The 17,510-nt window shown below is 34.1% G+C and overlaps 1 protein-coding gene across 2 annotated transcripts in view; it reads left to right on the top strand.

Moving 5' to 3' along the window:
• ASZ1 (ankyrin repeat, SAM and basic leucine zipper domain containing 1) overlaps positions 1 to 17,510 on the top strand; it is a 69,296-nt gene that overhangs the window by 40,106 nt on the left and 11,680 nt on the right. The window contains exons 5-9 of one of the 2 annotated variants that reach the window (XM_005679152.2): positions 11,332 to 11,443; positions 11,979 to 12,113; positions 13,439 to 13,563; positions 15,416 to 15,491; positions 16,500 to 16,556. In XM_005679152.2, the coding sequence (XP_005679209.2) occupies positions 11,332 to 11,443; positions 11,979 to 12,113; positions 13,439 to 13,563; positions 15,416 to 15,491; positions 16,500 to 16,556 (505 nt within the window). The remainder of the gene's footprint in view (positions 1 to 11,331; positions 11,444 to 11,978; positions 12,114 to 13,438; positions 13,564 to 15,415; positions 15,492 to 16,499; positions 16,557 to 17,510) is intronic. The other variant, XM_013963306.2, reaches the window with a different exon arrangement.

Below are 17,510 nucleotides of genomic sequence, written 5' to 3'. Positions count from 1 at the left end.
TACAGTCCATGGGCTCACAAAGAGTCGGACACAACTGAGCACACACACGGAGACACATCATAATAAACTTCAAAATATCAAGAATAAAGGCAAAATTCCTAAATGTTATCTATAGAAAAGACAGTTCACTAAGACAATTCTTATCAAGAAATGACCATCTGACATTAGAATTCTTAATAACAACTATATATGGGAGAAGACAGATGGTCTGAGGAATAAACTTTGAACTATAATTCTATGTTTAGCCATTCTGTTATTCAAGAGTGAAGGCAAAAATAAAGACATTTTCTTATCTACAAGAGCTTAAAGTTATCATCTTAAGCAAAAGTACAAGTGACATTTTGAGTGGGATTATACTGTGTATTACAGGATATTTAGTAATTAAATGCCAATAGATGATTCCAGTCATTTGATAAACTAAAATACCTCCTACATATTTCAAAGAAAAGTGCTACCAGTCAAGAATTATGTTCAACTGACTCTTAAAAATAAATTTTGAAAGTTAATTACAAAAAGGAAAATAAACTCAGAGGTAGTGAGATATAAGATATAATGTTGAACAAAGAGATTAGTAAATATATTGGTAAATTGAAATAACCATTGACCATAAAAAAGACAGAGAAAAAGTGTATGTGGTATACTGAATTTTCATGATAACAAGTTTGGAATGTGGGTGGCTGAGAAAAGAATGAAGCAAAATAAAACTAAACTTCTCCCTTCAGATGAGACCAAAGTTATTCACTTCAGTTGTTGTTAAATGGTAAGGTGAAGGATGTTAGGAAAAAAGAGAAAAGGATTTAAAAGTAATAAGCACACTAGTTCCCCTCTTATCTTCTGTTTCGCTTTGTGTAGTTTCACTTACCTGTAGTTATCTACAGTCTGAAAATATTAAATGGAAGATTGCAGAAATAAACAATTCATAAGTTTTAAATTGCATGCCATTCTATGTAATGCTATTAAATATCTCGCTGTCCTATCCAGGACATGAATCATCCCTTGTCCTGCATATCCACACTGTGTATGCTACCCCCCCATTAGTATAGAGAAAAACATAGTATATGTAGGGTTTGGTACTATCCACTGTTCAGGTATCCATTGGGGGTTTTGGAGCATATCCCCTGTGGATAAGAAGGGACTGTTGTACCAGAAGAAAAGAAGGATTGTTAAAAGCTTTCAGATCAAGGGGCAGTAGTGGCGCTAGAGGGTGGATAGAACATACAGAACTTGATTCAGTCCGACAAGACTTAAATGCATATATTTATCATGGAAACATGATAAATAAAAAGTGCAAAAATATAGTGTCAGAAATAAGTTTAACTATATTAATATAAAAGAAAACTAGTTGGTAAAGCTCACTGATTATAATATTAACTCACATACGGCTAAAGTGAAGTGAAGTGAAAGTCACTCAGTTGTGTCTGACTCTTCAACAAAGATAAATTGGCTGAATTGGGTTGTGCTGTGTTTAGTCATGTCTGACTCTTTGCAACCCTATGGATTATAGCCCGCCAGGCTCCTCTATCCATGGAATTCTCTAGGCAAGAAGATTGGAATGGGTAGGCATTTCCTTCTCCAGGAATCTTTCCAACCCACAGATCGAGCCGGGGTCTTCTGCATTGCAGGCAGATTCTTTACCAGCTGAGCGACCAGGGAAGCCCATGGCTAAAACCAAAAGCCAATGAAATCACAGCTAAAATACAATAATACATAAAAGTTGAAAATAAAATGATAAAAAAATATTCATTTAGAAAGTACCTATACCTGGTGGATAACAAGACCAAAAAAACCCAGAAACTCTCTGGGATAATAAATTATTTATAGGAACAAAGAGGAAGTATTCATTTTGATAAAAGCAAAAAATTTAACAAGAACAGTTTTAATATAAATGGCTTTAAAATATATGAAATGAAAATTATGGAACTGGAAAGGAAATAGAAAATCTACAATTATCTTTGAGTCTTTAGTATAAATGTATTAAGACAGAAAGTAAAGATATAGGAGATTAAGATAACATTTAACAAGCATGTCTAATTCATATTTATCTAGAATTCTGACTCCAACATAATTTATATAGATTATTTTCAAATACACCTGGATTATTTTTATAGTAGTATCCTACGTATTGGAAGCCTTAATAAATTCCCTTTTAAAAAGTTATGTAGAACACTTTCACTAATCAAAATGTAACAAACTTAGAATTTAATAACCAAAAGCCTCCTCAATGCATAAAAGCAGGTATTTAAATTAAATACCTATAATAATAATACATATTTTAATAACTTCTAGATTAAGAAGGATTTTAAAGGAAAATGATAATTGAACACAATTATATCACATTGATATCAAAACCTGTGTGATCCACACAAAGCAATACTCAAAGGGAACTTAAGTCAAAACACTACATAAACAGCATGATATTATTTATATTAAAAAAATGTTTTTCCTGCACACATTTATATATGTAAAATTTGTTCTTTTTGTTTGCTGAGATCTGGAAAGATACCCAACTCTTATTATTAATTATCTGTAGTATTCTGAGGGAAAAATACATCTGTGTAAGTTAAGTAACTTTTTTAAATCAATATGTCATTTTAAAAAGAGTAGTATGTAATTTGCCTTGTATTTTAAAATCACAATAATTAAAATGTGTGTTATTAGTGGAAAACTCTGAATTGCTGATCTCTAAAAGTAAAACAAAAGAAAATCTGGGATGAAATCCACGAATACATGAAATTATTAAATGATTAATGTGGCATCCAGACTAGTGGGGAGAAAGTGGGTCATCATTTTGGTGCTAGGGATTTAGACAGCTATTTGAAGGGGTAAAAAATGCTGGTTTCCCCATAGCCAATATAATCATACTCATGGTGAAAAACTGAAAGCCTTCCCACTAAAATTTGGGACAAGACAAAGATGCCTGTTCTCACCTCTTCTATTCAACATAGTACTGGAAGTTCTAGTCACAGAAATCAGACAAGAAAATAAAAGGTATCCAGATTGGAAGGGAAGAGATAAAATTGTATTATATGCAGATGATATGATAATTATATAGAGAAAATTATAACGACTCCACACAAAAACTACCAGAACTGATAAATGAATTCAGCAAGGTAACAGGATACAAGATTAACATACAGAAATTGGTTGCATTCCTCTATACCAGTGATGAAATATCAGAAAGAGAATGTAAAAAATATATGTATATATGTATATATGTTTTAAAATCATATCTCCCAAAATAAAATACTTAGGAATAAAGCTGACCAAGGAGATGAAAGACTTGTATACTAAGAACTATAAAACATTAATAAAAGAAACTATAGATGATTCAGAGAAATGGAAAGATATCCCATGTTCTTGAATTGGAAGAATTCATATTGTTAAAATGGCCATTCTGCCCAAAGTAGTCTACAAATTTAACATGATCCCTAACAAATTACCCATGATATTTTTCACATAATAGAACAAGTCCTAAAATTCATATGGAATGATTATAAACTCAGAATTACCGAAGCAATGCTGAAGAAGAACAAAGCAGGAGAAGTAACCATCTCAGACTTCAGACAATACTCCAAAGCTATAGTAATCAAGACTTTATGGTACTGACACAAAAATAGACATATGATCAGTGGGACAGAATAGAGAGCCCAGAAATAAACTCACATACATTTGGTCAGTTAATTTTCAATAAAGGACGCAAGACTATACAGTGGGAAAAAATAGTCTTTTCAGCAAGTGGTGTTGGGAAAGTTGGACACCTGCATGTGAATCAATGAAGTCAGAACACACCCTCACACCATACACAAACTAAACTCAAAATGGCTTGAAGACTTAAGACACAACACCATAAAACTCCCATAAGAGATCATATGATAACAAAATTCTCTGGTAAGTATAACTCATACTGATGTTTTCTTAGGTCAGTCTCCCAAGACAATGGAAATAAAAACAAAAATAAACAAATGGGACCTAATCAATCGCACAAGCTTAAAAATGAAAAGACAACCTACAGAATGGAAGAAAAAATGATCCAAGACTGACAAGGGCTTAATTTCCAAAAATATACAAACAGCTCATATAACTCAAGAACAACAAAACAAAAGCAAAAAAACCAATGCAACTGGGAAATGAGCAGAAGACCTAAAGAGACATTTCTCCAAAGAAGTAATATAGGTTACCAGTAGGTACGTGAAAAGATGCTCAACAGTGCTAATTATTAGAGAAATGCAAGTCAGGATTACACTGAGCTACCACCTCACGCTGGTCAGAATGGCCATCATTAAAAAGTCAGCAAATAACAAATGCCAGAGAGGATGTGGGGAAAACTTACATTCCTTCCCACACTGCTGGTGGGAATGTAAGTTGGTACAGCCACTGTGGAAAACAGTATGAAGGTTCCTCAGAAAACTAAAAATAGAATTACCATATGAACCAGCAAGTCCACTCCTTGGCATATATCCAAACAAAACTCTTGTCCAAAAAGATACGTCACCCCTGTGTTCATAGCAGCACTATTCACAGTAGCCAAAACAGGGAAACAGCGTAAAGGTCCATCAACAGATGAACGGATAAAGATGTGTTGCATATATACAATGGAATTCTGCTCAGCTATAAGAATTAAATAATGCTATTTGTAGTAATATGAATGCAACTAGAGATTATCATATTAAGTGAAATACGTCAGAAAAACAAATACTGTATGTTATCACTTCTATGTGGAATCTGAAGTATGACACAGTTGAACCTATCTGTGAAACAGAAACAAGAATCACAAATGTAGAGAGTAGATTGGTGGTTACCAAGGGGGTGGGGTGGGAGAAGAATAAAAAAAAATGCAAGAGGACTTCTTTGGCGGTCCAGTGGTTAAGACCCTACACTTCCAGTGCAGGGGACACTGGTTCAATATCTGGTCGGGAAACTAAGATCCTGTGTGGTACGGCCAAAAAAAATGCAGGGCTCCAATCTCATGCCAGAGTAATTTCATATGCCTCAAAATATTTAAAAATTAAATAATACAAAGTCACACAGATGCTTAATAAAATTACTAGATGAAAATGTGGATGAATATATGTTGGACTGGCAATGGTCTTTATACACATGACATAGGATATCTGGAAACTTGGCTACCAGAACATCATTCTCATCCTCTTTGTTCTCAACTCCAAACTGTGCCTTTCCCAAGCCTTGGGCTGATAAGACCTTAAGGGAGCTGGGTGCTGATGAGGACTCAGGCTTGTGTTCCTATCCCTGCAAAACATACAAGCTCCATTCCCCAAGGGTAGGAAGTTATGTTGTAAGCTTAGGTGGAGAGCAGCTGACCCCACAAAAGTTTGACATTAGGACATCTGGGACCTGGAGAGCTGATCTTGCATGAATGTCTTAGGTTTCCAGACTCTTATTAAAGACTTAGAGCTAAACAAATGGGCTAAGTTATCTCTTAGCCACTTAGACAAGTGGGCTTAGTTATCCCAGAGGTTGGGAACATTTTGGAAGATAGGAAAGCAGAGAGAGATTCTAGATACTTCTGGAGGGAGCTAACAACCTTAAACTATAGACCCACTGCATAAGAAACTTGATTTTCAATATCTATAAGGATTTCTGCCATTAAAAAATACTACAACTGCTAGACCTGAGCCCTAAAGAGCCAATACAAAACAAACAAATTTCCCAGCAGCTAGTGAAAAGACTGACAATTAAAATATTTGCCTAGTACAATAAAACTGCTGACAGAAAAAGGCAAAAAACCAGAATTAAAAATTATGAGCACACAAGGAGATCTAAATGCAGCATGAAGAAAGATCTCTTGAAACTTAAAAATTGTGGCATTTCAGTTCAAAGTTCAGGAAAGAAAGAGGAACATGGAAGACTGGTAATAATAAAACAGTCTGGTAAAAAGAAATTGTTCTTAAGCTGAAAAACTATCATAAATGCATATCAAAACAAAGGAACAAACAAAAAACCCTACATTTTTGAACAGTTCTCAAGCTTTAGTTTGGACTGATGGAAGGAAAAAAAAAAAAAAAAAGACACTCCTAGGCATAAATTCTGATTAGAATGTGTAAACTCTAAAAACAAAGAGGAAATTTTTACAAGTTTCCAGGCAGAAAGAATTAAGTTTTTAACAATGAAAAGTAGAAAGATTACAGTGGCATCAGACTTCTTATGAGCACAGCTGAAACTAGAAAAGAATGAAATTGCATTTTCACTTAGATGAAGGTATACAGCCTAAAGATCTTATTCTCAATCAAGCTGTGCCTCTCAGGTTGGAAAAAAAGATTGTCAAAGATATGCAGCAACTCAGAAAATACATTACCTAAGCACCCTAGCTGAGGAAAATGCCTGAAAAAAGACTAGCCAAACCAAAAAGAACCAGAGACCTCATGAAGGCGGAGAATAAAGAGAAAGCATTGAAGAGGGATGAATTTTAATAAATATGTATTTAATAGATAATATTAGACTGGGACTGTGAATTGTGACTGCTAAATAAGGATTCTGGAAATGGCAAGACAAAATGCAAGCCAAATTCTAATAATTACTAGATTATGCCAACAGATTGTAAGAGCTATAGTTTGCAGTGAGTTGGGGGATACCCAGGAGAAGAAAGGAAACAAAGAGTATTCAGGAGGCTTTATTCTGTTTGAATACAAGTAGGGAGAATATGTCCTGGTGGATGAGGAAACCATAATCTTATTAGGAGAAACAAGTCTCATCTTACTCACCTATAAGAGAATGTTTTACTAGGGTAATGTTTAATGGCATTTTAAAAAGAGGAAAAGCAGAATCAGATTTTCAAGGGGAGAAATGTAGTGAATGGTGGTTTTGTTGCACCAGCAAGACAGAAGAGTATTGTCGGATGTATCAGTCATTATGCTAAATGAGGATGGACTGAATTTTTCAACTGAATATTGGCTTAAAAACAAAAGATGGCTAAATGCTATTACAAGAAAATTAGAAGAAAATGGGTATGAAATATCCCATTACATGTGGAGGTAAACCCGTGGAAATCAGGATTATCAATACCAGCTATTACTAATATTATATACAATAAACAGAATAAATTTTGTACTATAGTAAAAAAAAAAGATCAATGAAAATATAACAAACACAGACCTGTACACACTATACTACATGACTGCTAAATGCATAAATTGAAGCCTATTAAAATTCAAGAAGTAGATCAAAATACAGTGATAGGAGGAAATTTCAGTATTTATCTCATTACACAAATCTAATATATGTAAATTGAGTAAGGATATAGATGAGCTGACTAACACAATCAGTAGACATGAGATGATGTAATAGATAAGAAAACTCTGCCTGTATTAAATGTACACATGACACACGGCAGAGAAGCAGACCATTATACTAGTTACTGCATGGTTTGCGGGGTGGTGGATATAGAGACAAGTCAGGATCATCATGGGTTTCCCTTGTGGCTCAGCTAGTAAAGAATCCACCTGCAGTGCAGGAGACCTGAGTTCAATCCCTGGGTTGGGAAGATCCCCTGGAGAAGGGAAAGGCTACCCACTTCAGTATTCTAGCCTGGAGAAGTCAATGGACTGTATAGTCCATGGGGTCACAACGAGTCGGACACAACTGAGTGACTTTCACTTTCACACTTTCAGGATCATTATCCTCAAAGAACTGATATTCTGGTTGAGAAAACAGATGAATTGAACAAATACTTTGACATGAAAGGTGACCTGATTAAAATAAGCACAGAGTGCTATGAGAACATAGAGGAGAGTGGGGTTGCTATCTAAGATGAGGCAGATCATCAAAAAATTGGGCATGCTGGCTTCTAAGATTAACCCAGAAGTAGATTATGAATACATTTGTTGAAAAGCAAAAGGACATTTCGACCAGAAGTGCTGTGGAAATAGGCAGAGGAGAGAGCCGAATTCATGCCTGCAGAAGAACTGAAGTATTTTACTGGAATGGAATAGGATGGCAGGTACTGAAAGGTAGAGAGGTAGACAGAGAACTTACGAAGATCCACATAGGTGTAACCCTGAAAGCTTCAAACTGAATTTATTTGATGAGGTTTACAAATGTAGAGGAAAGATTGGAGACAAGGAGGCCAGTTGTGATTCTGTTGCATGCAGTAATCCATGTAAGAAGTGATGAGGACTTGAAGACAAGGAAGGAGGCGAGTGTAAAGTACAGGTACAAATGATGGGAAGGAAGTAAGACTGGCAGGAAAGCTGGGTTAGCTATGAGGACATGAGGAGTCATAGATAAATTCATTCAGGCTTCTGGGTTGGGTCATGCTGGACCTGTGATGCTGTTCATGGAGATAGGTAATAACAGAGGGTACTATGTGTTGGAGGGAAGATGGTGACTTCAGATTTAGGTATATGTTGGTTTTGAATTTTGTTGGGATACCCAGGTGGAAATGACAGATATGATCTGGAGCACAAGAGCAAAGCCTGGGCTAGAGATACAGATTCAGCAGTCACCAGTGCATTAATAGTCATGAGAGTAGGTGAAACCATACAGGTATGTTGTTTAGGTAGTGAAAAGGGAAGAATATTGAGGGCAGCAGCCTCTTGAAATACATACCTTTAAATGCTAGAAAAATAAAAGGAGTCCAAGTAACTGCTGACCTTTGCCAAAGCAGTTATGTATTGGAAGGAGCGGGCAGAACAAAACAGAAGGGGAAGTAAAAAATTCTTTATATTAAATCTCAGGAAATAAATAAGATGGAAATTAATATTGAAAGTAAAGTTATCAGTAGCACAAATAGTTACCATGTCATTTGATCAAACCAGTTAAAAGTTTTATAACTTCCCTGAAGAGTTTATAATAAGACCATTTATAAGTTCATAAGAGTTTGTAAGATTGAAGACTTAACTTAGATTTTATTAATCTATGACAGGCAGGAAACAATAGATGTTAGAAGTTTCTGTAGATATAAAACCACTGTAAGAATTGTTCTGTCCCCTCTCAAAATGGTCATACAACATTATTGATAGTATCAGTAACTAATAACTAATCAGAAGCTAAGTAACACACTGAAATATTGAATATTGAAGCTAATGCTGCAATACTTCGGCCACATGATGGGAAGAGCTGGCTCATTGCAAAAGACCAGCATGCTGGGGAAAATTGAGGGCAAGAGGAGAAGGGGGCAACAGAGGATGAGATGGTTGTATGGCATCACTGACTGAATGGACATGAGTTTGAACAAACTCAGAGGGATAGTGATGGACAGAGAAGCCTGGCGTGCTGCAGTTTGTGGGGTCATAAAGGGTTGGACACAACTTAGCGACTGAACAACAAATATACCTTCTAGATAATCTAGACTCCATTATAGGAGTTTGCTATCCCATTCAGTAAATTCAACTAAGAAATCAATGAAGCTTTATTGTAACACATATTCAGTTATGATCTGAAGCATCTTAGTCTGCAAACTATACTAGTCTAGTAGTTTTACTAGCTAGGATGACATAAGCATTTATAAAAGCCATTTTATGTCTCTGTGAATTTACAGACTGAAAATTATATCCCTGCTGTTTTCTAAGATTCTGTTATAAGAAAAAATGATATTTAAAAGAACTTCAATTTTCAATACAATTTCAGTACAGATTCAGAAATTTTCGGTAATAAGTTTCAAGCAGATAGGACACTCAGACTTTCATGTTACCTTCCCTGGAAAAGATGAAGGAGTGTACAGTATGAAGGTCAAGGGAAAGGTCGAAGGAAGAGCACTTGCACAGTCTCTGAAAGGGGAAGAATTTGGCATCTTCAAAAAGAATACGTGGCCAGAACAGAAGCATGGAGAACAGTTATGAGGCTACTACAAAAATACAAATCAGAGAAATACAGTGATAACATGGACTGCTTACAGTGGCTAACAAGTTGATGAGACATGGTTAGATTCAAAATATGATAGGAAAATAGGGAACAGGACCTTCTGATGACATGTATATGGAGTGCTGGAGAAAAGTTATGAATGATGTTTAGTTTTAGCCTGAGTTATTTGGTTAATGGAAGCTCTGGGAAATAGGGAACCTTGGAAGGAGCAGATTTGAGCTGTTGTCAGGAAGGTGGGAAGAGAAGCATCAAGTGGTCTGATTTAGACTTAGGAAAGAATTTGAATAACCAGTTTACTCAAACAAGCTCATTCTACTGTATATATTCTCCCTATTTGCTTAGCTATCCAGAAATTCACACTTCACTTTGTCAAGATTGTGTACTAAAGCCACTATGTAGGAGAAATTCAAGGTAGAGGAGGCAGTGTTTGACAAACTACCTTAGCATGTAATTCTAATAAAAAGTTGAAATTTTAACGTACCAGGAAATAGAAGGAACGGATAAATGCGTGAAACTTTCTGTGTAAAGACATTGGTGTGAAATGACCAGATTCAGGATATACCTTATGTCAACAAATCTTACAGAGAAATATTGTTTATCTGTAGTGTATGTAATATGAGTAATCAAGACAGTCTTCCTTAATGAGATTAAAACTGAGAATTGTAAAATTATTTAATTTATTGTTCTTTTGTGAAGGTCTTTGTATATAGATCAGATATTTGTGGTGACTCAGGAAGATTGAGCCCAGAATCCTAGATCTCCTTTAAAACAGACTGTGATACTAAGTTCAACCCAAGTAGAACTAATAGAACCTTTCTGGTATCCTTTGTAATTAGGTTCAGAAGCTGAATGACTTCTAGAAGTCGAGGGGTTGAATCTCTAATTTGGGGAAGTGATCCACTAGAGGGAGACCACTTGTGTTCTCCCAGAACATAGTCTCAGAGTCTGGCAAAGCTGTTGGGCTGATGTCTGCCTTCATTAAAGTAAGCCTCGGGGTAAAATTCTCTCAGTCCTAAAGTCGAATTATAATAGAACACATTAAGAAGTAAGAGATCTTAAACTTACATTTTTACTAAATAAAATACAGTTTTTAAAGTGTAATAAGCATTTAAAATGAGCAATTTTGAGAACATGGGGTCGGTGGGGGCGCTTGTGTGTGTTGTTCATCACTATTTTCCCAGCATAAGCATAGTGAGGTACTCTGATATTTTGATATGTGAATAGGTAAATTAATGAAGCCTCATATTAAAAAGTGTGGGCTCATTTAGTGATTTTTAAAGACACATTTCTTCACTAGAGGGTGCTGTGTAAGCATTCAATGCTTTTAAGAGTGTAATCTCCTTCATATTTTATTTATTTGCTGGTAGATTGGATTTTTAGATTTTTTTTCCCCCCTGCTTTGTGAAAAGCTTTCCCATTTCTTTGCTCTCAGAACAGCACTGATGGTTAAGTTCAGCCTTTGAAGAACTGTTAAGGGCAGCATTGACACAGTTGTCTTTTCTTCCTCCTCCTCAGGAGACTTATGACACCAATCATGTATGCTGCACGTGACGGCCACCCTCAGGTTGTTGCTCTCCTTGTTGCTCATGGAGCAGAAGTTAATACCCAGGATGAGAACGGCTATACTGTGAGAACCGACTCTACAGTGTTCCTTTTTATCTCTAGGACATTGATATCTTACTATCAGTAGTTGGCAGAAAGGTTTTAAGAAGTAAAAATTACAGAAGGGCTGGGATGTAATTGCTGTTCAGTAAAGAAAAGCAACAGTTTCAATGAGAAAAAAGAAATCTGCCTTTGTTGGTCAGCACCCTTAACAAAAGAAACTGTAACACATAGCAAAGCCTGGATTCTATTAGACTACAAATAGAATTCCTTTTTATAGAAAACAGTTCTCTGATTGGTAGATAAATCATTTTACTCTGTAATTTCACTTGACTAAGACATTATTTGGTTTTACAAAATCAGTGAACACTGGCAGTCTGCTTTGCGATTACAACATTGGAAATATGTTTACATTATATTGTGAAATGATAAGATTGCATCATTCCATTAATTAACCATGTTCACTTTTTTATTGTGCCATAAATACTGTTGAGAAATTTTCTTCTCTGTGTCATATGTACTCCCTCTCTTTAAACAATCTTTTTTTCCCCCACTTACAGGCTTTAACATGGGCAGCACGTCAGGGTCATAAAAATGTAGTTTTGAAGTTGCTTGAACTTGGAGCTAATAAAATGATACAAACCAAAGATGGAAAGACACCAAGTGAAATTGCAAAAAGAAATAAACATCTCGAGGTATCCTGTTATTTAGCTAATTTTTCTTAGTTTACATTATTGTTTGTAAAACTTTTGTATGATTTTGTTAGAACTCACTACTATAATAATAATTTATCTATTACTAAATGTTTCAGTATGTAATTTTCTCCCAGCCAGGTAATGAAAACTTTAGTTTACTAGAGTATTTATCTTTTTACTAAATAAGAGGCATTTATGATGTGGTAATTTAAAAGCTATATAAAGGGATAATAAAGTCTCATCTGGCCCTAGAAATAAAATTGTAACAAACTATTTAAGCACTTCCAACTGATTTTCAAAAATTAATTAATTTTCAAAAATTAGTGTATTAACACAGCTAGTAAAATTTCAAAATTTGCACACGTAAACTATTGTTTTTAAACTTTAATTAACACATATTAGACAATTTAAAAATTAAATCCTTTGAACTACATTTACTCCTATACATTTGACAAGGTATAAAGTAATAACATGGGAGTATATGATTTACTGTCATTCAGATAATAAAGTCAATAGTAAATATTTGCCATACAGTAAATAATTTTATTGATATAAACTTTTGGTCTAAATATGAAGGCTTTCAGCCAAAGGTCTGTAATTTCTAAGCAAGGATAAAATATAGTACAACTCTAAATCTAAGTTATATAGTTCAAGATCTTCTAAAACTGAGTTTCTGATTTTGGAAGCTTATGACATTCCAAAGTTTCCACCATACAGTAGTCAGACCATATCATTTTTATTGCATGTAAAATAACTTCCTCTATTTTAAAGCAGCCTATAAACATGCCTATCATTTTATAATTCATATCTACATTTCCAATATTATTCTGGTGTAAGTGCTAATCACTGAAGCCCTGTGAATCTTTAAAAAGAAATTTACAGTTTTTCTCCTAAGCTTTGAAAATTTGAAAACTTTTCATTAATATACTGCATTATTAAATTTAGGGTGGATGATACTGAATTTGACATACTAAGAAATGTATGAATATCAAAGATTATTTTGAGTCATAAATTGTTTCCTGAAGTGAGATTTGATTTTGTATCTTGACTGATTATATGACTTAACCTTAACTTACTGAAAAGTTAGAACTAAAGTTTTCAAAAACTAAGGAATTTCACATCTCTTTAAGATGTACAGTTGAGGTTTATGTACCTTAGTCATGCTTCTTACTTTCTCTCTGTTTAATAATGTATTTAAAATACTACCTGAGTACTTAGTCTTTCTGACTTAACTTACCAAAATGGAATTTTTAGTTTTGTTGTATATTTTGTTGAAAATATTATTAATTACTATCTTGCTTTAATTCTTATTATAACTTTTTCAGATCTTCAATTTTCTTTCCTTGACTTTAAATCCTTTGGAAGGAAAGCTTCACCAGCTAACTAAAGAAGAGTCTATTAGTAAACTATTGAGAACAGATTCTGATAAAGAAAAAGATCACATATTTAGGTAACATAGCATGTTTTTGTTCAATACCTATAAATGAGTAAAAATTGTGTGTTTTTATTACTTATAGTAAAGTGATGACATTTGAAATGTACAATATTTTAAGCTTTTACGAGTATTTTAAAATACTACTTAAAAATGTATGAATTTTGAGTGTTTGGTTCTCCAGAATTTTAGAAAAGTTTTACATATATATATTAACAGTAAAGAGAATTATTTTTTACTTTAAATAAAATATCAACAATACAGTTTATTTCTAAAAGGTTCTAAGGTTATGTTTTGTTAGTGTTCAAACTAGATTGCACTTTGCTTTCTAATTCTTTACAGCAGATTTCTGATTTTATAAGCTAAAAATAAAAATATGTTTCCACCCCCACCCCCCCCGAACACAATTGTTCAATACATAGCCACAACATTATTCTCTACTTACCTGCATTTTAAAATTGTTGTAAATTTTTACTTCCTACAATTAAAGAGATTTTCATGCCCAGAGCTCTTATAAGGAATACAGTTTCCCCGTGAACATTCTGGGGGTTGGGGATGCTGACCGTCCCTCTTGGAAAGTCTGTATCCAAGGTTCCTCCATATCTGCAGTTCCACATCCATGAATTCACATCCATGACTGTATACTACTGTAGTATTTACTATTGAAAAAGATCCATGTATAAGTGGACCCGCACAGTCCAAACCGTGTTGTTCCAGGGTTCACTGTATAAATATTGGCAAAGATTTTCCTTCTTAGGAAAGATGAGTTTCATTTTACCATCACCATTTTCTCTGTTTACTTAAATCTTCATTCAAGAAACATTTCTTATTCCTTTGTATAACATAGATCAAATTTGCAGATATAGGCATATTTCAGAGATATTGGGGTACATTCCAGATTACCACAATAAAGCAAATGTCATAATAAAGTGAGTTACACAAATTTACAAGTCGTATTTACACTATACTGTAGCCCAGGTGGCACTAGTGGTAAAGAATCCATCTGCCAATGCAGGAGACCTAAGAGATATGGGTTCAGTCCCTGGGTTGGGAAGATCCCCTGGAGGAGGGGGGCCACGGCACGGCAACCCACTCTAGTATTCTTGCCTGGAGAATTCCATGGATGGGAAGCCTGGCAGGCTACAGTCCATAGGGTTGCAAAGAGTTGGACACGACTGAAGCGACTTAGCACACATGCACGTAGTCTATTAAAGTGTGCAGTAGCGTTATGTCTACAAAATCAATGTGAAAAAAGTGAAAGTGTTAGTCACTCAATGGTGTCTGACTCTTTGTGACCCTGTGGACTGTAGCCTGCTAGGCTCCTCGGTCCATGGAATTCTCCAGACAGAAATACTGGAGTGGGTAGCCATTCCCTGACCCAGGGGTTGAACCCGGGTTTCCTGCATTGCTGGCAGATTCTTCACCATCTGAGCTATCAGGGCCCCACAAAAACAATGTACATGCATTAATTTAAAATGCTTTATTTCTAAAAAATGGTAACCATCATCTGAGCCTTCAGCAAGTTGTAATAGCAATATCGAATCACCGTAACAAACATAATAATAATGAGAAAGTTTGAAATATTTCATGTATTACAAAAGTGTGACACAGATACACAAAATGAGCAAATGCCATTGAAGAAATGGCACCAATAGACTTGATTGACAGAGGGTTGCCACAAACCTTCAATTTATAAAAAACAAATGCTTGCAAGTAAAGCAATAAAGTAAAGCACAATTAAAACTAGGTATACCTGTATATTCTACATAGACTCAATCATTCTTATTCTCTTTTGTACGTTAAAATATGTATTTATTATTTGTACACTTATAGTCTGTTCTGAAATTGACATTGCTATAAATATGTATAGTTCATATACAGCATTTGGAGATCTGGAAATATTTTTACATGGTCTTGGACTTGAACATATGACAGATTTATTGAAGGTAAGATTTTGTATGAACTACAATGAACTGTGTATGCATGTTTATTTATTGATTAACATAACATTAAATTAATGTAACGTTAATTCATAAGCATGCTTATGAAAGAGTGACATGCACTTTTCTGCATAACTTATAGTACATCCCATTTTAAACTTGGAAGCATTTTGAAAATGTATTATAAAAATTTACAGAAATTAGAATCAGGCTCTTACCCACTGCTCGTAGCTTTGCAGAACTCCATGTAAACCTATGCCTTAGGGTGTTTTTCCAATTGCCAATCTTCCTGTATAGAATATTAGGAGCAGCAAGATTTTAAACCGAACAAACCTGGTATGGGAGTCTTGCTCTAATGATTATTAACTGAAATGTATTACTTAAATCTCTTTTTTTCCCAAAAGAATGGTAATACCTAGTGTAGGAGTGTCATAGATATTAAATTAGATCCTATGACAAGCACTGTTGTAGGTATTTTAAGCATGCGTTATGGAGTTTGCGTCGATGGCAGTTCTCAGCCATTTACCTGATGCTGCAGCAGTAAAGCACTGTTTTAGATAGGCTCTTCCTAGGAATGCGCATTCGATTAGGTGGTTTGTTGTTTAGAATTGGGTTTCATTGTACAATCTTGAAACTTCCTATTTCAGAATTATTTAATAAAACTAAATGTTATTGATTGTTAAATCTTACACAGTTATAAATTTTGACTACTCATAAAACAATTTCTATCAAATTTTATAGAGCTATTTATGTAAGAAAGTAAAAGTTGTAACAGTTTTTTTACTCTGGAAAACTAGCTATATGTATGTTTTTTAGGTCATTATACATATTATTACACTTACTACTATCTACCCAGTAATATAGCTGTACACCTGCATATGCTGTCTCCTCTAGAAAGTTGAAAGTTGTTTGGGAGGGTAGCATATAACTGACTAGCCTATGTGTATACTTGCCTACTTCCCTTTCCACTATTTCATTTATATTGAAGGTGGCATTTTTTTTCCTTTTCTACAGGAAAGGGAAATAACTTTAAGACATCTTTTGACCATGAGGAAAGATGAGCTTTCAAAGGTTAGTATCAATTTCAAAACCCCAGACATTCTTTCATAGTTTTAATATTTTGAATCCTTTCATTTTATATTTAAAAAATTTTACAGCTGTAGACTGTGAGTTATCTTTTGCTAGGTTCCTCATTAGATATGCTTATGGATAACCATATCTAAAATTTTCTATTATAGTATTAATTTGCCTCAATATTTGAAGACTTAAAGGGGGTATTTTTTTCCTTCATATTAGTTAAGACATCTCAACTAAAACTGGTGCTATGTTTCTAAATATGAAATAGATTTGTAAAACTATATAAAACAGATTACTCAGAAATAAGAGGTGATTTTTTTTATACATGGGGGCTTAAAAATGTATTGTTCAAATATTGCCTTTTGCTAGGTTCTCAAATGATCAGTTATTTTGCCATCAAGTATTATTAGTAACAATTTGAAAATAGCTGTGGGAAATATCAAAGATACTTTAATACATAAAATAATAAAAAGGAATGATCTCCCTGTATGAACACATTGGAAACTTGAAATCTTCAGCATCACTGAAAATCAAACTACATAGCTAAATCCAGGATAGAAAATTTAGTTAATACTAAAGGTAGAATACAGGCAAAAGGAAGACTTAATTCTCATTTAATCACTGATAATATTTTGTAGGAAAAATTATTTTACTGTGATTTTCTGGAAAGTTTATATTGTATATTAAAACCTAGTCATTTGTTTTAGCATCTATCACATTGTTATGTAACATAAAAAATTGACTGTAGTCACTATGTAGCTAAATATTTTAATGATGTAACTTTGTCAGTCCAATTACAAGCAAATTTGTATATTTTTCAGTATCATTTTTTTCAATATGCATTTTTTTCAAGATGAGAATTAATCAGGTAGATCTTGTTCAGTAATTTCAAATTTTATACAAGTTTGACTACCTTGGGGATTCCCTTGTGGCTCAGCTGGTTAAAAA

Source organism: Capra hircus, chromosome 4 (assembly GCF_001704415.2).
Source record: "Capra hircus breed San Clemente chromosome 4, ASM170441v1, whole genome shotgun sequence".
In the NCBI taxonomy this organism is placed as follows: domain Eukaryota; kingdom Metazoa; phylum Chordata; class Mammalia; order Artiodactyla; family Bovidae; genus Capra; species Capra hircus.
This window is presented reverse-complemented; position numbering and strand designations above follow the sequence as displayed.